Source organism: Macaca mulatta, chromosome 8 (assembly GCF_049350105.2).
Source record: "Macaca mulatta isolate MMU2019108-1 chromosome 8, T2T-MMU8v2.0, whole genome shotgun sequence".
In the NCBI taxonomy this organism is placed as follows: domain Eukaryota; kingdom Metazoa; phylum Chordata; class Mammalia; order Primates; family Cercopithecidae; genus Macaca; species Macaca mulatta.
In genome coordinates this window covers 105319467-105344853 of record NC_133413.1, presented here as the reverse complement: position 1 = coordinate 105344853, position 25387 = coordinate 105319467, and the positions used below count along the sequence as shown (strand labels likewise).

The window sequence follows — 25387 nt, the reverse complement described above, 5'->3', positions numbered from 1 at the left end:
TCACAGGGTCAGCCCAGATTCAAAGGGAAGAAAAATACACCCACTTCATGATGGAGATACTGTTGTGGTCATCTCTGGAAAAATGATCTACTTCATATTGTTTTCTTCTATCATAACAAGATCGTATGATTTCACATGTTGCTTTAACCATGATAAACCTTGTCAAACTGGAAAAAGGTAGGCCTTTTTCTTTTTAAAAATCAGCCCCTTGTAATTGTCATACCTTGATTCTGAATGTGGAGATGGCCTCTTCAATGGATTCCTAGGGAGAAACAAGAGATCATAGGGCTCCTACCTCAGCATTTGGGAGAAAATATTAGAATGAGCCTGATTTGCAAAAACCTAAAGTCCAAAGCATGTTCAAGTCTGTGAGACTATCTAGATCACAGTTTTAGCTCTTTCTCCCAAGACAAGGTCCAATGACCATCATATTTCGATCATTACTCCTTGGTGTCTGACAATTCTCTGCACTGCAATTTACATCCTTTAAAACCAGTACTGTTGGAAATGGACTGACTATGTTGTGAGGGTCAGAATATGAGTGTCTTTCAGATACTGTAATGTGACAGGAATCCCTCGAGGGTTGCTATACAGTTCACCCCGGGTCACAGAACTACATCCCGGTCCAAACAGTATCCACATTAGAGCTAATAGGCATCAACGTCACTCACCTGCCTTTGCCAGACAGTTAATCCACCTATATGCGGACAGAGCCTTGGTTTGGAAAACACGTTCATGCCCACTGTCTCACTCTCTTGTCACTATAAATAACCTGGTGAGTTGGCAGGCCCGGCGTGAATGCCCACACTTTGCAGTATGCAAACAGAACAGAGGGCTAAGTTCCCTGGGTCACATGAGAGCTGGGCTGCAGCGCCTGGGGAGGCGGCCCTTCCCGCCAGGTGCGCTTGTTGTCCGCTGGAGCAGAGGCCCCCGAGCCTGCTGACCTCTCTGCCTTCAGGCCTGGTCTCGCAGTCCCTTGTGCCTCGTCTATAGGCAGGCGGAATCCAGAGCGTACAGCAAGCCCGGCCAGCTCTTGGTGGCGGTTTCTACAGCAGGTGGGGCCTGGCTCCGTGACTGAATGGCCTCCATCCCTCTATCTGGGGCCCAGCAGCGGCCCCCTCCCAGCACCCTGGCTGCACATCGAACCCTAGGCAGGCCAGGTGGGGCTCCCGGAGGCGTTAGCCCCAGCCCTCCCAGGATTCTTAATGTTCCTCTCACAGCAGAAAACGTTCTGCGCCCTTTGTGCCTCAAACCCTCGACCCCTCACTCGGCCAGAAGGGTCGCTGAGGGGGAGCTCCTCCTCTGCCCTTCCCGTCGCCGGCCGGTTCTTCCTAGCCCGCCTGCTACGCGCCCCGCTCCCGCTGGCTCCCGGGAAGCCGGCCCCGGCCCCAGCGCTTCCCTCCCAGGCCTAGCCCCACTCTCCCACCCTTCCGCTCGCCCAGGCCTCCACGCTCGGATCCCGGTTTTTGTTGCCCGGGCTTGTTTCGGAGCTGAGCGCGCCGCCGGCCGGGCGCCAGGTCACGTGCGTTGGTGACAACCTCTTGCAGGGCGGCCCCGGGGCCTCCGCGCCGCCGATTGGTGGGGCCCGGCCTGGCGCGGCCCGGGGCGGGGCAGCGGGGCTGGACGGCGGGCGGAGCGGCCGATCAGCTGTTGCGAGCGCTGCACAACAACAAAAGGACTTGGACTGACCGGCCTGGGTGCCGCGACTCGAGGGCTGGAGTCGGCCCAGCGCCTGCCGTCCGGGGACCTGAGCGAGGGGAAGCGCAGCCCGGCCCCACCGCAGCTACCTCAGCAGTCCCGCGCCACCCGCGTCCTTCCCCGCCTAGCCGGCGGCCGCCCCCTTCCCCGCGCAGCCCCGCACGGCCCGGGCCCACGTAAGTGCCGGGGGACGGGCGGACGTCCAGGGCCGCCTCGCTGCCAGTTGGGGCGGCAGCGCTGCCCGCTCCCGACCCCGGCGGGGCTGGCCGCGCGCCCTGCCTTGGGGCGCCGGTTGCGCTTCGAACCTCCTCGCTGCCTCCCCTCGCCGTCGCCGGGCCCGGCCGCCCACCCTGTCGGTTGGTCCTCGGCGGCCCCCGGGGCCCAGAGCGCGAACGGAGGCTGACAGAGGCAGCGACGGCGGCGCGGACAAGGGCCCAGCCTGGCCCCGGCGCTGGGCGGCGGTTGGGTGTTTGGTCTCTACCTCCTCCCCCGAGCGTGGCCTGTTTTCTTGGCCGCGGCGGGACCTCCTCCTCTCACTCCTCCTCACTCCCCTCCACTCCTCCTCCTCCGCCTGCGCTCGGCCGTTGGATGGGGCCGCCCGCTCGGCATTCGGCGTCAGGGCTCCCGCGGCCACCTCCGGGACGCATCTCCCGAGACAGAGGCGGTTGGGCTTGTGGCCCGGCGCTCTGTCCTGGCCCTGCCATCCTGTCCCCCGCGCCTGCCCTCCGAGCTCCGGAGGCCCTGCGGCTACGGGGAACCTGCTGCGTGACCCGGTCACCGGCCCCCGCCTGTCCGCGGCCTGTCCCTTGACCGGGCTTGATCTCACTCTTCGCTACCTGCCTTTGCACCTGTGGAAAGAGTACTCTCCTTGGCCCTTAACATTGAGATCCTTTGAATCGCTCACACTTACTGAGCGCTGAGTATGTGCCATATACTATGTTTTATTGCCCCAGTTGATTCTCATAACCCTATGTGAAATAGGCCCGGCTATCTTACACATAGGAAACCCAAGGCACAGAGATTAAGTTGCTCAAGGCCACACAACCAATTAATAAAAGGAAATGGTGTTTGTATTTCACAGTGGCAGCCGAATTTTACCTGGAGAGCCTTTGTTTTGCTTGTATTTCCTGATTATATCTGCTCAGTAGGTTAATTCCAATTCAGAATGGATTAAGGAAGAGCCTTTTTACAACTGTGACTCCCAAGGACTTGGGCACATTGCTAAAAGAGCCTTTTCTGAATGCACAATAGTTATATTTTGGGAAAAGGGGGGAAAATGTGACCCTTGGGGTCATTGAACAGAAGTCATAATCAGTTCCCCCAAGATACTGAAATCACCAGCTTGGTAATTGAAACACATTTTCATTTGCAGATGTGGAAAGCACTGGGAAGCTTTTAAGTCGCAATCAGTGTAATTCTGAACTGGCAGCATAATTTTAAAAGGCCCCTGCCTGGAACCAGGACCTTACTAATTTCTGTGACCAAGGACTTGTTTCCTCATCCTATCTTTTGTTCTTTTCTGCCATTGCTTCCTCCGATTTCTGGTTTCAAAATTCAAGATTATCAGGCTGTGAATTACCACTTACTCTTGTCTTTGTCCACTGTCTTTTAGACTTAAGGGCAGGCAGGGGTGGATCCCTGGGGAAATAACCTCCCTTGCATACTAGTTGAACAGACTTCATATAAGTTGAACAAGCAAAGACAACTTTCTTGGCCTGGGTTTTTCTGCAGTTCAAAATCCATTTTAAATTACTTGAATCTAGTCTTCATATAAGTGGAACAAGCAGAGATAACTTTCTTGGCTTGGTTTTTCTCCAGTTCAAAACCCATTTTAAATTACTAGAATCTGCATGTTTTTAAAATAGTGGAAGAGGGTGGGATAAAAAGAAGGAATTCTGAGGCTGCTTTTCAATGACGGTACGTTTAGCCACCTGATTTCCTGAAACTGTGAAGGAGCCACAACTGTACACAGATTTAGAAGTTAGATCATCAAACTTGCGGTCTTTTTTTTTTTTTTTTTTTTTTTTTTGATGTTTTTTGGAGCCGCCTACTGGCAGCCAAAACTAACTGAAAAGGGCTGTTTTCTGAAGTTCAGAGACCCACAGTTGAGACTAGGAGCTTAAAAGAGCATGTGTAGGGAAAACAAGGAATTGGAATCAGATGGATTTTTGCCCTAATGCTGACTCCACCCCAACCAACTCTGTCACTTTTGAACAAGTTAGTTAATTCCTCAGCCTGCTCTGTCACTTTTGAACAAGTTAGTTAATTCCTCAGCCTGGGTTTCCTCACCAGTAAAATGGGACAAATAAGTACTTCAAGGCCCCATTACATACAATAAGCATTCTGTAAATTGTAGCTAATTATTAAGTAGACGTTTTATGGATAAACTCAAATGCAGCAATGCCGAATGACTTGTTGACAGTCTCACAACTGGCTTTGAATGAACTTGTAGTTAATATTTACTCAGGTCTGCTATTCTAAGTAGTATACACTTAATCCTTACACTGGCACTGTGAAGTAGGTATTATAACTGTCATTCCCATGTTAAGAATGAGAAAACAGACACCAAGATGTTAGTAAATATCCTGAATTCACATAGGTTGCATGTAGCAGAGCCAAGATTTCAAACGGAGCAGGCGAACTCCATGGCCTGTCTTTTTTTTTTCTTTTTTTTTTGAGACGGGTCTTACTCTGTTGACCAGGCTGGAGTGTAGTGGTGGGATCATAACTCACTGCAGCTTCAAACTCATGGGCTCAAGCGATCCTCCTACCTCAGCCTCCCGGGTAGCTGGGACTACATGTGCATACCACCACACCCAGCTAATTTATTTTTTGTAGAGATGGGGTCTTGCTTTGTTGCCCAGGCTGGTCTTGAACTCCTGGCTTAAAGTGATCCTGCTGCCTTGGCCTCCCAAAGCGCTGGGATTATAGACATGAGCCACTGCGCCCAGCCTCAGAGCCAGTCTTTAAGTACCACAACATACTGTCTCTTGGTGGGCTACCTATCTTAAAAGTGAGAAAATAAATTATGCTAACAAGATCTTCCAAACTAGCAGTTTCTTTTGTAAGTGGTCAAACTAGAATGCTTTTCCCCATGAGTATTAGACTCCATCAGCCACCTTTCTCTGCCTACAAAGCATCTCTACTCATGTAGTAATATGCAAACCATTGATGATAAAATGTTAAGTAACAGTGAGATACAAAACAGTGCATTCACAAGATAAAAAGAAACCTTATCCATAGAAGAAAACAGAAGAAAAGGCACCAATATGTTAAGTGATGGGAACAAAGCAATGGAATAATACTTATTTTTCTTATTTTCTAGACGTTTTATAATGTCTTGTTCAGTTTATAATTAAAAAGACATAATTTATTTTTTAAAGGGAGGGATGGAGGTCTTTTGAGCCAAGCAGAACAGGGACAAAGCTGCCTTCTTGAAATGCTAGGGCCCAGACACTTTGTTTCTTTTCTGTATTTGGGGGTTCTTTTCTCTGCTGGGGAAACTGCTGGGCTGAGGCTGGTTAAAGCTGAAAGCTTGCAGGTGCCTTAAAGAACAACAGCGCTACTCCACCTAACCTGCTTTGCTTCACCTCTTTGCTGAATTCCAGAACTGGATTTGTAAGTTTGTCCTCTTAGGACACATACTTTCTCTGGAATTTTTATTTTCGTTCTATGATTGCCCTCGTGTTGTGAATATTAGTGATGATCTGGAGAGGAGAGGAGTCTAAAGCTCTACTTTTCCATTTACCTCCACGTAGAACCAGCCCAATTGACAGCCTCCATCCCTGGGCAGGAGCCAAGGTCAACAGTAGCAGTGACTGGGCAGGGATAGTCTCTGGGTCATCAGTAGGAAGGTAGACCTTTAAGACTTTTTCTAGAACTGCCCTGTTCAACAGAAATAAATAATGTGAGCCATATGTATGTTTGAATTTTCTAGTAGCCATATTAAAAAAGGAAAAAGAAACTGGTGAAGTTAATTTTATTAATGTATTTAATAATACTAAAATTATTTTTTCAACATGTAATCAATATAAAAACTTCTGCATTTTGGGGGGGTACTAAGTCTTTGAAATACACTCTAGTGTGTATTTTACACATAGAGCACATCTCAATTCAGATACAAAGTTTTCATTTGAACTACTTGCTCTATATTTAGACATAAAATTTATAGGTGAAAAAGTGGATTAATGCACGCTAACTGTTCCAAACATACTTGAAAGTTTTCAGAAAACTAAACTATCAGCTTTTAAGTTTAACTAGATTAAACTTAGTAAATGGATTAACTAGTAAAACGAAAAATGCAGTTTCTCGATGATACTAGTCACATTTCAAGTGTTCATTTACACAGTGTGCCTGGTGGCTACCTCAATGGACAGTTTTAGCAATGCTGGGAGGGTCTCTCCAATAGCTCCTTGCCTTTTGTGACACCTGTGGGAAGCAGGGCTAGGGGAACTTAGCTTTGCTAGTTAAACCAGCCTCACTTTTTTGTGCTAGAAGTTTGTGGGGAAAGAGAGTGAAACGAGGTGATTCAGCACAGTCTCCCTATTTTCCCGATGGTGAGACTGAAGCTCAGAAGGGCCAGTTTAGCTCCAGCCACCTGTGGTAGAGCCACAGCAAGAACTGCTGCTGTGGATGACCAGGCCCCTTTCACCCTCCCCAGGAACTCCATTCTGTGTTCTTCCCATGGGTGTCAGCAGATGTGCCATGGAAACACCAGCAGTAGCTTGGGTGAGATGAAGGACGAGCTCCTCCTTCACTTGGCTGGGCTTCTCAACACTCTATTGCCCAAGGTTGGTTGTCCTTGCAGAGATATGGGACATCTGGAGGCAGCCTCTGACTTTGGGAAACCAAAAGAGCACTGACTTGTACTGCTCCCTAGAAAGCTCCTCCAGAGAAGCCTTTCCTGTAGCTGACTTGCTATTTGTGTATATTCCAGGCAGAAGCTGCCTTCCTGGGTTTGGAGCTGTGGCCAGAGGGGGCAATTTGCATGTGGGAACCCAGCAGCTGCCAGAACTGCAGTGGCCCCAGCAATGTTTTCAGCCTTATAGCTGCCAGTTATCTGACCTGGGCCCCAGTGCCTTACTCTCATGCAGCATCACAGGTAGGGGACAAGGCATTCGTTCATGATGAGCAAAGGTTCCCCTGTGTGGTTCTCCCCTCCCAGTGTCTTTAGCTGATTCAGGGCTGGAGTCCAGCACTATGCTGGAGAATTGGGCTTATTCTCTCAACTGGTTCAGCAGATACAGAATTGTACGTGGGGCCAATATCTGCCTCCACAATTTAAAATAAAATGGAGGAAGAATTTTGAAAATATGTTTTTCCCTCCTAGCATGTATCCTCAAAAATCTTTATTTACATCAGACCTTATGATAACTCATTTTGGGATATAACTGTCACACCACAGCGGGTCAAACAAACTATACAGCCCACTTTTCTTCTGATTTCTCTTACATAGAGCATAAAGCTAACTTTGAATTCTGCTATAGCTCCAGCCTTCATGATTTGGCCGTGTTGCTTTCCAGAAGGTTTCAGGAAGACTGGTTATGCAAGTGACACTTCCTGTTTACCCATTTTTAATCATTAATGGCTGAAGAAGATGAATTGTGACCACAAAGTGTTCTAATGTCATTTATTTGAAATGTTTTACTTGTGTAGTAGTGTGCCAAACACTTGTAGCAGTCCAGTTTACACACAACAAACTGAACCAGGAATCTCAGCTACAGATCCCAACTACTTTTACAGCTAAAGATTACTTTTGAAAGTGAACTGTCAGGAGCCTGAAGTTGTAGATTCAAGGCTGATGCTTGTGATAAAAAGAGGTGGTGATTAGTGAGGTGCATTTCTTCAGCCCTGGCTGATCTCATCCATATATATAACTTTTTTTTTTTTTTTTTGAGACAAGGTCTCGCTGTGTCACTCACATTGGAGTACAGTGGCACAATCATAGCTTACTGCAGCCTTGAACCTGGACTTGGGATCCTCCCACCTCAGCCTCCCAAGTAGCTAGGACTACAGGTGCACACCACTGCACCTGGCTAATTTTTAAAATTTTTTTGTAGAAACAGGTTCTTATTTTGTTGCCCAGGCTGGTCTCCAACTCCTAGGCACAAGCATTCCTCTGGCCTCAGCCTCCCGAAATGCTAGGATTGCAGACATGAGCCTCCACATATAGCCTCATCCATTCCTATGCTTTTTATCACCGTCTTTGTGTCAACAGCTCCCAAATCTGTGCCCCTAGCTGAGACAACACTCCTGAACTCCAAAGCTCTATATCCCGCTGCCTGCTGGACATCTCCAGCTGCATTATTTTGCATATTCCTCCAATTTACCATTTTCGAAATGCCTTATCTGTGCTTTCTGCAGTATTCATTCCTATTTCCCTAAATGGTTCCACCATCCCCTCAGTAGGCCAAGCCAGAAACCTGGGTCTTTGACTTTTCCCTTCCCCTTTTCCTGGCTTACAAGGCTCTGCAGGACCTGGTTCCTGCTCAGCTCCCCTAGCCTGCTCTTGTGACCCTCCCTCTGCACCTTGAGTGGTACTGAAGGTGCCACATCCTCACTCATGCGCAGGCTTCCATAGTGTTCCTTTGCCCCCTTCCTCCATTAGTGACCTCAGCCACTCGAGAAAAGTCATTTATTGCAGGAGTCCACCCAGGTGGCCTGGAGAACACCAAATACTTCTTCCATGGCATTCATCACACTGGATTGTTAAACTGGTGGGAGGGCCCTTTTCACAGCTGTCTCCCCTGTGCCCAGCACTGTACCTGATGCATAACAGGTACTCAGTAAATACTAGACTAATAGTTGACCTGGACTGAGGACTTTATTCTAAGTATTTTGCTAAGTCCGTTGTCTTTAACAAGAGTAGGATCAGGGAGACTGTCTAGTAGGCGGTTTTGACAAAGTCTCAGACAACAGTTTGGCTTAAACTAGGATGAGAGTGGTGGAGGGAAGCAGGCAGATTCGAGCTGCCTGTGCTGCTGGGGTTGACGGGACTTGCTGATGGTTGGGATGGGGGTGGGTAGGAGGGAGCAAAAGGCGTGCAGGTGCGGTGGCTCACGCCTGTAATACCAGCACTTTGGGAGGCTGAGGCAGGCGGATCACGAGGTCAGGAGATTGAGACCGTCCTGGCCAACACAGTGAAACCCCGTCTCTACTAAAAATTGCAAAAAAAAAATTAGCCGGGTGTGGTGGAGGGTGCTTGTAGTCCCAGCTACTCAGGAGGCTGAGGCAGGAGAATGATGTGAATCTGGGAGGCGGAGCTTGCAGTGAGCCGAGATCGCCCCACTGCACTCCAGCCTGGGCGACAGAGCAAGACTACGTCTCAAAAAAAAAAAAAGGCATGAAGGCTGACTTGCTAGAGTGTTTGGCCTGAATAATTGCCAGCTGCTGCTGCTTCCTGAGAAAGGGATGAAGGGCAGTGTATATGAATAAGTTTGTGGGGAAAAAATTAAAAGCTATCTTTTAATTTTTGTATCTTTTAATTTTGGTATGTGTCTGGTTTGATATGCCCATCAGGTTGCCAGGTAGAAATGGATAAATAAATCTAGAACTCTGGAATAGGATTAAGCAAGCCTGGAGTTTCTCATTTAGAACTCACCAGAACTCCCTAAGGTAGGAGCTGTTGCCAACTGAAGTCACATAACTTCCTAACTCAAACAGCAAGTAAGCAGTCAGCCAGGGTTTGAATGCAGGTGGCTGACCTCAGCACCCACCTGCTGAGCTGCCACATAGGAAGCGTGTTTCCAGTTCTAGGTTTGGCCAAGCTTAGTTCTCTGCAGTGTAAATTTTTTCATGCCAGCTGTAGGAATTTAGAAGGTCAAAGTGTGCTTGCTGGGCTTACAGATTTTAAGTGTAATCAGGTATGATTACAGTTATAGACAAGAAGTACAGAGTAGAAGAGAAAATGAGCCAGAGGAGGGTGAGGGCCTGGCATAATGGTGATCACCAGGCACTGTTGCTGGGACTTCTGGGCAGTTGAATAACATATACCAAGACTGTTAATATCTACAATTTGCTCATCTGCTTGCAGAAAAGTTTGAAGGATATTATTCAAATTCATCCCTTATTATAAAAGCATAGATATGAAAAAGAACCAACTCTTTCCCTTTTTTTTCACATTTTAAGATATTTATAGGTTGAATTTGAGTATTTACAAAACATTATGTTGCATTTCTTGTGTTTGACTCTTGCAGAAAGGGAATAGCTGTAGAATGTAGGCCAAGGTATATGCTTTTTTCTAAGGGTATGTGTGTATGTACTTATATACATATGTGTATGCTGATTTGAAATAACTTTCTTTTTATGTTTTATTTTAGGGATAATGACTCTTCTTGCTTTTCACCTAAGTTGATAAGCACCCTGTGCACTTTAATCTCCTGTCAGTACCATCGGGCCAACTGAAGACAAGGTTTTGAAATCTCAGCTGTAAAAGACATCCAGCCAAACTCTCAGTCTTGCCTTAACAATGTTCCAGAGGCTGAATAAAATGTTTGTGGGTGAAGTCAGTTCTTCCTCCAACCAAGAACCAGAATTCAGTGAGAAAGAAGATGATGAATGGATTCTTGTTGACTTCATAGGTAAGGTACACTTGGTTACTTGGTGGTTCATCTTCACAGTAAAAATGGAAACTTGCATCTTAGTTTTTGCATAAGAAAACCAGTAACTGAGGGTTTTTAAGCCTTAAAAGTAAGCAGGAGTTTGTCTTTAAAAAATTACAGGAAACCACCTGGGCTAGATAATGTCAGTGAAATTGACTGACATCAGTTTTTAGTTTTGCAACTCTTACAGATTGATTAGATCAAGGGCACTTCAATAGAAGACCCTTGTATTAGACAGGTAGTAACCCATCTGGCTCATTACACAGTTATTCAGCAGAATAGAAACAGTCTTAAAATCACTCCTGCAAAACCAACATAATCCATCCCATATAGTGACACACACACACACACACACACACACACACAATTTCTGTGCTCAGAAATAATTTTATAATCATATAGATGAATATAAATGGGTTTGTTTCTGAACTAAATAAAAGAAGATATGTGAGCATCAGCTAATAGTATCATTTCTTCTTTTTTCTGTGCTGTGAATTTGATGGGTGACTTTATAATGACTGCCCAATGTGATAATCATCCTCCTGTGGGACTCTTCTACAACACACATGGACGGTAATATGGACTACAATCTAGATACTTGCACTGGCTTCTCAGCAGAAGAAGAAGAAGAAGAGGAGGAGGACATCAGTGAAGAGTCACCTACTGAGCACCCTTCAGTCTTTTCCTGTTTACCGGCATCTCTTGAGTGCTTGGCTGATACAAGTGATTCCTGCTTCCTCCAGTTTGAGTCATGTCCAATGGAGGAGAGCTGGTTTATCACCCCACCCCCATGTTTTACTGCAGGTGGATTAACCACTATCAAGGTGGAAACGAGTCCTATGGAAAACCTTCTCATTGAACATCCCAGCATGTCTGTCTATGCTGTGCATAACTCCTGCCCTGGTCTCAGTGAGGCCACCTGTGGGACTGATGAATTACATAATCCAAGTAGTCCCAGGTACGTTACAAGTATTTTAACTCTCTGTAGGCAGTCCACTGAGCATGCATTTTGTCTCTAATTCAAACCTAAGTTATTAGAAGATGCAAAAGTAATTTTATTAGAGATTTATGAAAGCATGTGTGTGCACAGTACACAAGATGATCCGTAAGATAACTTGTTGACTGGTCATGGTGTCTCACACCTGTAATCCCAGCACTTTGGGAGGCCTAGGCAGGCAGATCACTTGAGCTCAGGAGTTCAGGACCACCGTAGGCAACATGGTGAAACCCCGTCTGCACAAAAAATAACAAAAAATTAGCCAGGTGTGGTGGTGCACACCTGTAGTCCTAGCTACTCAGGAGGCTGAGGTGGGAGGATGGCTTGAACCAGGAGGCAGAGGTTGCATTGAGCCAAGATTGTGCCACTGCACATCAGCCTGGGTGACAGAGCAAGACTCTCTCAAAAACAAAAACAAAAACTTGTTCATTTTCGATTTTTTAAGAAAGTTAGATGTAGCATGGCCCCAGTTATATAATAGCATTCTCATTTACAAAATTCTGCTACTGATTAGAAATAAGACTGGCATTTCTGCTAAGTATCTTAGAACATAACTCTGACTTTATAGACTGGATTATTTAGGGTATCAAATTCAACTAGAATATTATGTCTTAAAATTTATTTTCTTCTAAGTATTTCTAGCTACGTCGCATCAAATGATGTAACCTTGAAAACCTTGTCTGAGAATTTAATGAACTCAGTTTCTTACTGCAGTCCTCACACTGCACAGTCACCCAGTGCTTCTGACACCAGATGTGTGGGTTTTTTCCACACACCGCAGTCCTCCAGCAGTGGACACTCTTCTAGTGTCCCATAGGTTGAAGGCTTAGTCCCAAAAGACTGCCTCCCATTTCCGATGCCAATCTCAAGCCCCCGGTTTTATTTATGCTTCTGACCAACCAGCTGTAAACTGGTATTCCCATGACCCCTTCCTTGGGTTTGATTAATTTGCTAGAACATCTTATAGAACTTGGGAGAACATGTTTTCCGGTTTATTATAAAGGATACAGATGAAGGGATGCATAAAGCAAGGCGTGTGGGGAGGGCATGGAGCTTCCATGTCCTCGGCGCACCCCACCCTCCAGGAAACTCCACATGTTAGCTCTCCAGAGGCTCCCTGAATCCAGTACTTTTGGGGTCTTATGGAGGCATCAGTACATCGGCATAATTGATTAAATCATTGGCCATTGGTGATTGGCCTAACCTTCAGACCCTCTCCCCTCTCTGGAGTTTGAGGGGTGGGGCTAAAAGTCCCAACTCTAACTTGGTCTTTCTAGTGACCAAATCCCATCCTGAAGCTGTCTAGTTGCTGCCAACCACCAGTCAACTAATTAGCATGCACTTTCCATGTTGGAGGTTCCAAGGATTTTAGGAGTGGTATGCCAGGAGACTGACAAGACTGAATATATATTTTACAGTATATATATTTTACAGTCCAGCCTCAGTCTTCAAACTTGGATTCCTTACAACAAAAGGTTATGGAACTCAAAAACTACTGGCACAACACCGGAATCCCATTCAGTCTATAATTCATTACATCCGTCATTGTATTGTATGAGCATGTCTCCCAGGGCGAGGCCACTCAGGTTTGCAGGTTTATTGATCTTGTTGGTTTCCAAAAGCAGAAATGGTTTTGGCAAACATGTAGCTTCACCCTTTCAGGCATCTGGTATACCTGGGCTTAAAGACAATGTCATCTTTTTCTCTGAGCCTGTTTCAAGGTATTAATATGATGAATTGATCCCAATCATAACCTATTTATTCATTCTTTTATCCTCTTTTTCTTCATTTATACCCAAACTTTTCCATCTCTGGAAGGGATGTTAGGTTTAGCCACTGTGCTGGTCTAGATTGCAGGCAGCAATACTAGTTTAGCAAGTACCTCTCCCTCAGTCCACTCCCATTCAGATAGAGTAAGGTGACATAGGTACAAAATTAGTGGGCTGTTTTTACCACCAGACAATATAGCTGCGTTCATTGTTGACTCCAGTTTTGCAAGATGGGGTGTAGGTAACCCCATAAGGGCCTTAGGACTTTTGACATGAGGTTTAAAAACATAATTACAGCTTCTTGCTCAGGAACCATCCCTGCTTCCAGTACTTGTAGTTACAGCACTGGTCCTAGGACCATTGCATCTGGTAGAGGGAAAAAAAATGAGGTGATGTGGGAAAGAAAGAAAAAGTTAAAACCATTATACTAGCACACTCAACCCTTGGCTAGAATTGCATAAGTCATACCAGCATCCTCCCTATCCCTTCTTCCTCATATCACCAGAAAAACAGGAAAATCTTGTGGGGACAACCAGCCCTTCATTCTTTTATCCCCCCATTTTGTTTTTGGGTTTTTTTGTTTTGTTTTGTTTTGTTTTTTTGAGATGGAGTCTCACTCTGTCGCCCAGGCTGGAGGGCAGTGGCAGGATCTCGGCTCATCGCAACCTCTGCCTCCCAGGTTCAAGTGATTCTCCTTTCTCAGCCTCCCAAGTAGCTGGGATTACAGGCACTCGCCCCCATACTTGGGTAATATTTGTACTTTTAGTAGAAAGGGGGTGTCACCATATTGGCCAGGCTGCTCTCGAACTCCTGACCTTTGGTGATCCACTGCCTCTGCCTCCCAGAGTGCTTTTGGGCATTATGGGCTATATAGTGTGTCCTTTGGTTTGAAGAAATGACAGTCAACTATCTACATCCATGCAGTATCTTCTGTTCTGGGTTTTTTATGGCACTCTGAGCATTTGCATCTTCCACTGGGTAAGTAAAGCCCACTCCAGAGACTGTCTCTTCTTCTCTAGACCCATTTGTAGCTCCCCAGGGATACCAGCACCAGTCTCACTTGTTGCTATGCTCAGGGCCTTCCCACCGGGGAATCTGCCCCTCATCAGTAGTCTGTCTCTTTTGCTGACTGGCAAAACGGTTCTCATTGGTATTTGTGCCTGAGAGGGTAGAAGAGGAATGTCTAGATGCAGCCCGTCTCTGCATTGCCTGTACCACTCATTTAATGAACCCAGGAGGGCACCTCCAGGGAGCACATGGGGATATATCTGCTTCCAGTCCCAGTCACCTTCCAAACCTGGAAGGGAGTTCTTCTGATGGCCATTGGCACATCCTAATGTACCCCTCAGATTTCCATACGGTTGTGCTCCCTATGGAAGCCATCCCTTTAAAAGTCCAGGTTTTCATTGTGATTCTGCCTGACCATGTCCATTGACCACTGCTCATGAGTCAGTAAAAACCCAAACCTAGGGGCTTCCGTCATCGCTAGGAAACCAGCATGCAGTTCAACCCACAGAGCCGATTTGTTTTTACCTCCTTTGATCAAAGTAGCATCCTTCCAAACAGGATGCTGTCTGTTCACCTTGGAACTGCCATGCACAACCAAGCAGCTCTTTGTCAGTCAGTTGAGAGCTACTAACACTGTAGAATCCAGCTCCTCACACAGTTCCAGAGTCAGTCCAAGGTGGAGAGAGGCTCCCTGCTTGTGGGAGCCTCCTTACATTCCCTACGTAACATGATCCTGTATAAACCATTTCCATTTTTTATGGAACTCTTCTGGGCACTGCCCTCCCAATTAGTGTTTCTCTGATATCACCAAAGACAGCATAGGTATTTCAGGTTTCAAGATCATTTTATGTCCTTCAGTCATAGGGGTAGCGTCAATTAATGTCCTTTAGCGAGGGATTAAATGCCTCTCATGTGGAAATTCTCTAGTGCAAAGTGCCAGTAGTTGTTACTGAGAGGTGCTCACAGTCTTTTGCCATAAGCGCCAGTTTCCCTTCCACATAAGACTATCAGACAGATAATTTGTCCCTACCACCAATCCAGCTTCTGATATACACTATGTGGACCTGGGCAGTGCTGTTCGTCCCCATTTAGCATGTCCAGTTAATAATGTCATGAAGGGCAGACTTACATGCCTTTTGTTTTACAGTACTAGGTAGGGGAAGTGTGTCTCCAGCCAGACATATCCATTCTCATAAAACATTTAGGTAAAGGGGATATAACTTCTTTACGTAAAGCTCACTTAAACATCCTAACTTTCATAATCCTATCAACACTTGCATTTTTATGTTCTCCAATCTAATTGTAGCCTGAATCAGGGCTTTACCAATGGATCTTGATACCACAGCACATGGAGCTCCCATACCAAGGAGTCCCAGGAATTTATCTTCACCACCCCCAACCATTTTGCCCACTTGTATAGGAGAGGCCTTCGGTTCCCAGCAGAGACAGAAATAGATCCTTGCCCATTTGTCAGTCATTATCTTGATTAATCAATCTGTCTATTGCCCCAAGCAATTGTTGGTTACTTTTCTTGTAATCTCTGCCTTCTGGCTTTTTAAGTTTCCCCAAATTTAGAGACATTATGTGACCTTTGTCCAGAGAATATATCCAGGAAATATCTGAGATTGTTCCCACCCACTAAAGTAAACCCCATTACCCTGTTAATTAGCTGAAAGTCCCACTGTCCTATTGTGTACCTTAGTGGAATGTTTCCTGTTAAAGTATTTTCGGAATGTTGGCATTCCCTGTCTTAGGTTGAGGGTCCAGGTGGATTTGGATCCTTGGAGCAGTTCAGAATATCCCTATTGTTAGTGTTGTCATGTCCAGGCTCTGACTCTACTAAGAAAAGTATTGTATCTATTGTATCTGTCTGTCTGTCTAGCTCTCTCCCTATCTACTGTTTCCTGTTTTCCAGATATAAACAAACCCTAGGCAGCACATTAATTTGTTAACTTTACCAGAGTTTGCTATACTCTCAAGTCTTAATATTATAGATGATTTTACATATTTCATTTCATTTTGCTTGTACCAAAATGAAAACAACTTTCTTGTATGTTATATGATGCCAGGCTATATCCTAGGTAAGGTCTTGGGTGGGGAATGTTACTTTAACTGGCACTGTATTCAGTGCTACAAGTTTATTAAGAGGCGTTTCAGGCATTCCAACAAAAATTTAAAATACAACTTTTTGGAGTTGCTATTGATTTAATTGCTTTAGAGTTGCTTCAGATTCCTTTCTTGAAAATTCTTTCCTCCTGATTCTGATTTTACCTCTGAGGAATGCCACTCAAGAATTTATAATTAGGCCAGGCACAGTGGCTTACACCTGTAATCCCAGCAGTTTGGGAGGCTGGGGTGGGCGGATCACAAGGTCAGGAGTTCAAGACCTAGCCTGTCCAACATGGCGAAACCCCATCTTAAAAATACAAAAATTAGCCAGGCATGCTGGTGGGCACCTGTACTCCCAGCTACTAGGGAGGCTGAGGCAGGAGAACTGCTTGAACCCGGGAGGCGGAGGTTGCAGTGAGCTGAGATCACACCACACTGCGCTCCAGCCTGGGTGACAAAACAAGGCTCCGTCTCAAAAAAAAAAAAACAATTTATAATAATTAGTCACTTTAAACTTACTAGCATTTGTATGTTTACTTTTCAGTGTTTTGTATGTGTAGTCAGCAGCTTTGCAAAAGAATTTACTACAGAAACAGTACAGATGCAATGTAAACAATTAGAAAATACAAATATGCAAAAATTGGAAATGACATTTTCATGACCCAGAGATGAATACTTTTAACAACCTAGAGTATATCCTTCCAGATTGTGTGGTTTTTTTTCTGTGCCTGTATGTACACATAAACTTTTAACCTAAATGGCAACGTGCCATATATATATATATATATTTTTTTTTTTTTTTTTTTTTTTTGAGACAGAGTTTCACTCTTGTTGCCCAGGCTGGAGCACAATGGTGTGATCTCGGCTCACTGCAACCTCCGCCTCCCGGGTTCAAGCAATTCTCCTGCCTCAGCCTCCTGAGTAGCTGGGATTACAGGAACACACCACCATGCCTGGCTAATTTTTGTATTTTTAGTAGAGATGTGGTTTCACCATGTTGGCCAGGCTAGTCTTGAACTCCTGACCTCATGATCCGCCCGCCTTGGCCTCCCAAAGTGCTGGGATTACAGGCGTGAGGCACCATGCCCAGCAGTATAGTTTTTTTGTTTTGTTTTGTTTTGTTTTTGAGACAGTGTCTTGCTCTGTTACCCAGGTTGGAAAGCAGTGGCGTGATGTCAGCTCACTGCAACCTCTGCCTCCCAGATTCAAGCAATTCTCATGCCTCACCCTCCCAAGTAGCTGGGACTACAGGTGTGCACCACCACACCTGGCTAATGTTGTGTTTTTAGTAGAGACAAGGTTTTACCATGTTGACTAGGCTGGTCTCAAACTCCTGACCTCAGGTGAGCCACCTGTCTTGGCCTCCCAAAGTGCTGGGATTACAGGTATGAGCCACTGTGCCCGGCCCATATATACTATTTTATAAACTACTTATTTAGGCAATGATCTCCACCATTTTGTTTCAGTAGATTTCTTCTTCTTCTTCCTTCCTTCTTCTTCCTTCCTTTTCAAGGTTGTTATGGGTTTCTAGTTTTGGTACAGTGAGAATGTTGTTTTTGTATCTTGTCTTTGCATTCATATATGACAGTTATAACATATAGGGATAAATACGTACTTTTCCATATATAAAGGATCAAAAGAAGGCACTGAATTTTATTTATTTATTTTAACACGGAGTCTCACCCTGTCGCCCAGGCTGGATTGCAGTGGCGCGATCTCAGCTCACTGCAACCTCCACACTGGGTTCAGGTGATCCTCCTGCCTCAGCCTGCCGAGTAACTGGGATTACAGGCACGTGCCACCATCTCCAGCTAATTTTTTGTATTTTTAGTAGAGATGGGGTTTCACCATGTTGGCCAGGCTGGTCTTGAACTCCTGACCTCAAGTGATCCACCCACCTTGACCTTCCAAAGTTCTGGGATTACAGGCATGAGCCATTATGCCTGGCCAGAATGCACTGAATTTTATGTGAATCCTTTCTGCACACAGGAAATTCCTGTAAATTATTACAGTTTTAAAATAGTAACTATGATTTTTTTTTAACATCCTTATTTTGGGATTTGAAATTCTTATAAGGAAGTCTTGCTAAATCAAGATGGAAATCAGGTGTTACCAAAATTAGGCTAGCTTTGTAGTAAATGTTTTCTTAGCAGGAAATAAATCATATGTCTTTCAGACGTCAAATTGCTTCAATTGTGTCTGTCATTGGGGATATTAGCATAAAGCACAGAAAATTGAGGTGCTTTGTAATTATAGTGGGATTCGGGGTATACGTTTCATTGCATTTTAGCCTTTATAAATACTGCTTTTGAAGGTTTTACATGTTATCTTAAGTACATGTATGTGCCTTTAATGGCACATAGTAAACCAGTTTTAATAAAAGTTGACCACGTCCTAATAGTAAAGTTACAATAGCATTTTAAATCTTACTAGTGATTTAATAGTTCACCATTTAACATTTGTAGGGCCAGGAAAAGCTGCTTATAAGACTCACGGGCACAGAGTAAGTATATTCACTTCGAGACTGTGTGATATATGTATGCATAGGGAGGCAAAGGACCCAAATGCTGACCTTTTAAAAATGACTTTTTTTTTTTTTTTGAGAGGGAGTCTCACTCTGTCACTCAGGCTGGAGTGCAATGGTGCGATCTCGGCTCATGGCAGCCTCCGCCCCCCAGATTCAAGTGATTCTCTTGTCTCAGTCTCCCAAGTAGCTGGGATTACAGGCTTGCATCACCACACCTGGCCAATTTTTGTATTTTTAGTAGAGATGGTGTTTCACCACGTTGGCCAGGCTGGTCTTGAACTCTACTAAGGTGATCCACTCGCCTTGGCCTCCCAAAGTGTTGGGATTACAAGAGTGAGCCACAGCGCCCAGCCTAAAAATAACTTTCTTTATATTAACTTTTTTTCTATTAGTTTCTTAATGTGGCCTCTTAAAATTCTACTTTAAAAAAAGTTTGTATATACATATATATATGTAATAAAAGATAACAGTGTTTTCCTCAAGTGATTTTACGCAGAATGTGTCACTGCCCTTCCTTTGTAAAATAACCCTTAAAAATCATAAAGCTCTTCATGTTACGTGTTGACATAGTTTATAGCAATCCCACTTGATTAGTTTTTTTATATGGAAAACATAATCATACTATGTGTAGCCATATTTTAAGATTGTGTTATTCAAGAGTCTTATAATATTGCCATGTAAATACCATCTCAAAAGTGCCCTGTTGTGAGATAAATAAGGAGATTTATTCTATAATAAGCTATAGCTTCTTATCTAGAAAAATGGTAAATGGGTAGAATTTCCATATTAAATAAAGATTTAAAGCATGTTTCCTGGAACATTTTACTTATAGACAGGAAATGTCTTGTGAAGGTATTGTGAGCACACTGCTTTATGATCAGTAAAATTTGGGAATTAAAATATTTTCCTTGTAAGATTATGGTAAGAATTAAAATACATATTTGCAAAAGAATTGGCAAATGCAGATATTCAATAAATGTTAGCTCCCCTCCCAGACAAGCTTATATAAATGTGTGTGCTCTGTAAATGAAATTCAAAGTATAAAGTGTATTTTTAGAAAACAGTCTACTTAGTGAGCCATCTGGGGCTTACATGGCATCTTTCTAGTAAGTAACAATTGGCTCTCCTCTCCACCACTATCAGTCAGTGGGGTCACAGAATAATAAACTTGTCTGTCAGCCATGAAACACAAACTCTCATTCAGCCATAAACAAATTAGCACGGCAAACTGAATTGCTAAGTAACTTTTCCAGTTTCGTTAATAACATACTCTGTTATTTAATACATCCCCACTTTTTTCTGTTTCAGAGTGGAAGCTCAAAATGAAATGGGGCAGCACATTCATTGTTATGTTGCAGCTCTTGCTGCTCATACAACTTTTCTGGAACAACCCAAGAGCTTTCGTCCTTCCCAGTGGATAAAAGAACATAGTGAAAGACAGTCTCTTAACAGAAATAGCCTTCGTCGCCAAAATCTTACCAGGGATTGCCACTCTCGGCAAGTCAAGCACAATGGCTGGGTTGTTCATCAGCCCTGCCCGCGTCAGTACAATTACTAAGAATTTTAAGTTTTATTGGTTGGTTTCTCTTGGTTTGTGCATATGTGTATGGATGTGTGTATATGTACAATGAAAGTGTTGTCTCTTTACAACCAATTGATAACCAATCACAGTTTTATCAGTGTATTTAGACACTATCTTGAAAACCAGATTTATATGCTGTGTATCACATAATGCCTTGCCTTTAACATTTACTTTTTTGTACACTTTTTCAGATTATTTCTGGAAACATATCAATATAATTACAGTGTTTGGTGTTTGGGGGTGTCTTTAAATCTATTAGGGTGTACATTAGTCAGCATTTTAAAGACATTTCTTCCCAAGTACGAGAATAGGCATCTTTCCTTTTCATTTTATTTTGTATTAATCTTTTGAGCAAGCAAAAATTTATTCTCAGGGTCAGCTATACACTTTATTGACCAGTACTTGATAATCTCTCTGTATATGATGAATACATTTTTACACACTAATATGAGCATTAACAGGTGATAGTTGCCATGGATATAATGGAATTATGGCTGGACTTTCTTTTGAAAGAAAACAATGTATTCTGTGCGTATGGTTTTTCCCCAGATTAGTCATGCAGTTCATCTGGAATTCAGGTACATTAAGCTTTAGTGAAGAGTGCATTCAGTGATTCCAATGTGACTGCATGACGTGGTACAGACATTACAGGTGTTGTAGACAGAGGCACTTGTCCCGTGCAGAGGGATTAAATTAGACCTGTGAAATTTTATTTGGAAAAATTCATGTCTGTAACTAACCCATTAGTGCAGTATTTAATTTGTTACGATTCCTTCCTGCCAGTTCTGCCCACTCCTCACCTTGCTCTCAACTATAAATTCGGAAATACTTGTCCAGGCACTTGAGTGACTTCGTATTTCTCTCTGCCCATGGGAAAAGAGATAGGCTTTATATTTCCATACAGAGTGAAAAATCCTCTGTCATGGAGCCTGTCCTGCCAAGTGGCAAGCAAGGGTGTGAGGGAATGTCTGCTGATGTCTTTCATGGTATCTGAGTAAAGAGTGACAGGTTGGCTCAACTTTTTTCTTTTTCTTTTTTAATTGCCTTGTAAGTATTCTTCCCTGCAATCCAAATGACCTTTTTTTTTTTTTTTTTTTTTAACTTCAGGCAAAATATTTAACCACTCTGGCCTCTGTTTCCCCCACCAACAGGGGAGCAGTGACATTTACCTCCCTCACAGAGTCACTGTGAGGATTCTATACTGATTTGAAGTGGGGCTGTTCAGAACTGAACCTTGTAGGAAATTCCAAGGGCCTTTCTACTGAATCTGGTGATGGGGTGGGGCCGTGGCACTTTCTCTGCCACAGCTGTTCTTCACAGTGTTGGTGCTAATGAGGCCAGGGTGCAGGGTTCGATTCACACGTTGGCCAGTTAACTTAGAGAAAATCTATTTCCTTACCTCTAGCCAGTCACTTCCTTTTTCCGCAGTTGTGATGGGTTTTGCTGAGCCATCCACTCTGATTTCCTCTGAAGTAAACACATTCACAATCCAAAGCAATTCTACTGACAGAAGTGTTGCCTACATAATCAAACAGCTTGTTTTTCCATCTCCTCTGCAACCCTAATTAAATGAGTACAGGTCTGTAAAATGTTTTCAAGGAGAAAAGCAGCATATACTTATGTGAAGTATTATATTTTTCAATAACCCTGTAGTGGCTTGATGCAGGGAACCCTGGGAGACTTTCAGGGAAGAGCTGTGCTCTTCTCTGACTAGACTAGGGCGTTTGGAGTGGAAGAGGTCAAATGTGTAGTTAGATGGAGGTTTTACATTGTTCTTCTACTGGCTGTGATGAAGTGCCAGAATGTCTCCTTAGAACAAGAGTCTAGATCCCCCCTTTCTCCTTATTGCCCTTTCTGTTTTGACTTCCCCTTTATTTGTTGTCTAATTAGGGGCCAAGTCTGTAAAGTTTTGTCAAAGTGAGTTAGAAGTTGTTTTCTTACCATTTGTGTTTACCAGAGTTGGGAGATAAGGTAGAGTTTCCATGAAGGTGTGTATGTTTTATACGATGTTTGTTATAGGGCCATGCATTGGTAACCTGAAAATAGACCAGCTTAATGTCTTCAGGATGTAAACCTCTGAATACACGGCGTCTCTTTTTCATACGTTGCATGTAAGTTGTTAGTACCTCACAAGCTACAGAAGTTCAGCCATTAGATTTTGTTTGGCAGCATGAACAGATTTGTGTATTAACTGCAATGGCCTTTTTTCCAGATTTCCTTATTGACTTTTTGTTTGCCTTATCTGGGGCTAGTTTTTTACGCTTTGTACCTAGAAAACAAAAAATTACATTCACTGGGCTTTTTTTCAAGGTTGGGATTACCACACCACCCGGAATATCATACTGTGGTTTCTGCCTAAAATTGGCACATGTAAGTGTTGAAGAAAATGGTTATATAATTCAGTTGAAACTCTTGGTCATTAGATGTTAGACATCTCCTGTGTGTAAAACACAAGGCCAACCACAACACAAAACGATGTTGACCTGTTAAGTATTCTCTGAAACACGGCCAAAATGCATTTTATTATGAGCTTTTTTTTTTTTTTGCTATTATAAATATTAGTGGTTTACAATGTGCTTTAGTCATATTTCTTTAAAATGCAAGCAGTGAGAAATAAGACCCCTCTGAATTAGTAGCTCTAAACTGTTAACATAGAATGTTACTTGGAAAAAGTCTGGAATACGTGGTGTACACAAGCAGTGCTTCGTGAATGAGTTTCTTAGCTTTTACAGTGCACCATGTTTCGCAAAGTTTGTTTTTGTTGATAAAACATTTTATAATATATATCTTATGTTTTTCTTCCTCAACTAATTGTGTACTGCACTGTAAGTGGAAAATTAGCCATCCATTATTTATCTTCTGTGGCAATGCATTTATATGGTTGATTGGGTGGGGAATTTTTTGCAGAAAGATGCACAGTGATTGGATTTTTGACTTCCTATCGCAGGGACCTTTTAAGAAATATTAATTTCCTGTACATTTTTCCTATCCCCATGCAAACTGTTCCTGTTTACATACCTTCTCTGTTGTATCAGTACTTTGAGTGAGAAGACAGTTTATTTAAAACTTGAGCAGGCTGTTCAGCATTGTTTCTGCTTCTCAAATCTGTATAGTACACTGGTTTGTAATCATTATGTCTTCATTGAAATCCTTGCTACTTCTCTTTCTCCTCGATGAAATACATTATATATTATCTTTACGTACTCTTAAGAAAAACAAGCAAGGAAGAGTATCTTCATTATTCTCATTTGCTTTGAGTTGGAAACAAAAATATAAAGGACTCCAACTAGAAGATACTTACATTTAAATAGATTAGTGGGAAAAGTTTAAGAGTTTCCACGTATTAATTTTGTTCTTTGAGTCAATTAAGAGACTGCTCCTTGTACTGGGAGACACTAGTATATGTTTGTTAATGTTACTTTAAAATTATCTTTTTATTTTATAAGGCCCATAAATACTGGTTAAACTTGTTAAAAGTTGGGCTTCTATCTTGGATGGTTTCACTGCCATCAGCCATGCTGATATTTTAGAAATGGCATCTCTACCTACTTATTTTAATGCTTAAAATTATACATAAAATGCTTTATTTGGAAAACCTACATGATATAGTGGTGTCAGCCTTGCCATATATCAATTTCACTTGAAATTTGACACCAATTAAAGTGGTTTAAGGTGGAGAAAGAGGTACTGGAAAGCATGCAGATGAGGATATCTTTTATGTCCAACAGTATCCTTTGCATGGGAGGAGAGTTACTCTTGAAAGGCAGGCAGCTTAAGTGGACAATATTTTGTATATCATTGAGAATTTTCTTTACGACACTTTTAAAAATTGTGTAATTGTTAAATGTCCAGTTTTGCTCTGTTTTGCCTGAAGTTTTAATATTTGTTTTCTAGGTGAACCTCTGAAAACCAAACCAGTACCTGGGGAGGTTAGATGTGTGTTTCAGGCTTGGAGTGTATGAGTGGTTTTGCTTGTGTTTTGGTTGTGTTTTCCTCCAGAGATTTTGAACTTTTAATAATTGCATGTGTTATTTTTTTTTAAGTGGCTTTTTTTCAAGTAAAATTGTGAACATATTTTCTTTATAGGGGCAGGACATGAGTTATGGAGACTGAAGAGTATTGTAGACTGTACATGTGCCTTCTTAATGTGTTTCTGGACACACTTTTTTTTTTTCGTCAACTTGAAAATTCAAAAGGGACATTTGGTTAGGTTACTGTACATCAATCTATGCATAAATGGCAGCTTGTTTTCTTGAGCCACTGTCTAAATTTTTTGTTTTTATAGAAATTTTTTATACTGATTGGTTCATAGATGGTCAGTTTTGTACACAGACTGAACAATACAGCACTTTGCCAAAAATGAGTGTAGCATTGTTTAAACATTGTGTGTTAACACCTGTTCTTTGTAATTGGGTTGTGGTGCATTTTGCACTACCTGGAGTTACAGTTTTCAATCTGTCAGTAAATAAAATGTCCTTTAACTTCGCACTTGCCAGATTCTTTTATTTTATCTTTAGAGTCATTAATATTAAAAGGAGGTACAACTTACTGTTTAGTTTTGTTTGTCCAAAAGAGATGTTTAATATGCATTTTAAATATGTATTTAAAAGCTTGTATAAAATTCATATATTAAGGCTGGGCACAGTGGCTCATGCCTGTAATCCCAGCAATTTGGAAGGCCAAGGCAGGCAGATCACTTGAGGCCAGAAGTTTGAGACCAGCCAGGCCAACATGGCAAAGCCCTATCTCTACTAAAAATATGAAAATTAGCTGAGCAGGGTGGTGTGCATTTGTAGTCTCAGCTACTTGGGAGGCTGAGGCAGGAGAATCCCTTGAACCTAGGAGGCGGAGGTTGCGGTGAGCTGAGATTGCGCAGCTTGGGCAACAGAGCAAGACTCTGTCTCAAAAAAAAAAAAAAAAAAAAAAGATTTTTTTTTTTAACCTAAAATGAGGAATCACTTAAGTGAACAGGAATTGGAGGGTGATCCCCAACCAGTATCTTTCCCTCCAATCAATGTTTAAAAATATAGAATGTAATACACTGGTTCTTAGCCTTTTTAAAGCCAGGTGGATGAATTCCCAATGGATCTTCTCCCA

The 25387-nt window shown here is 43.0% G+C and overlaps 1 protein-coding gene across 6 annotated transcripts; it reads left to right on the top strand.

Annotated features, from left to right (window-relative positions):
- Positions 1–1652: 1652 nt before the first annotated feature.
- On the top strand, positions 1653–24778 carry TP53INP1 (tumor protein p53 inducible nuclear protein 1). Of its 6 annotated transcripts, XM_077942413.1 has the most exons (7): positions 1653–1874; positions 6635–6799; positions 9217–9312; positions 10017–10277; positions 10893–11256; positions 18647–18684; positions 20017–24778. In XM_077942413.1, the coding sequence occupies exons 4-6, from the start codon at positions 10166–10168 to the stop codon at positions 18666–18668; spliced, it is 498 nt and encodes a 165-aa protein (XP_077798539.1). In that variant the 5' UTR covers positions 1653–1874; positions 6635–6799; positions 9217–9312; positions 10017–10165; the 3' UTR covers positions 18669–18684; positions 20017–24778.
- The last annotated feature ends 609 nt before the right edge of the window (positions 24779–25387 follow it).

Coding starts and splice junctions, on each gene's coding strand:
- TP53INP1 (XM_015145650.3), top strand. CDS start 10,166: ATGTTCCAGAGGCTGAATAAAATGTTTGTGGGTGAAGTCAGTTCTTCC. Junction 10,278..10,892: donor GATTCTTGTTGACTTCATAG/GTAAGGTACACT, acceptor ACTACAATCTAG/ATACTTGCACTGGCTTCTCA. Junction 11,257..20,016: donor CATAATCCAAGTAGTCCCAG/GTACGTTACAAG, acceptor TTTCTGTTTCAG/AGTGGAAGCTCAAAATGAAA.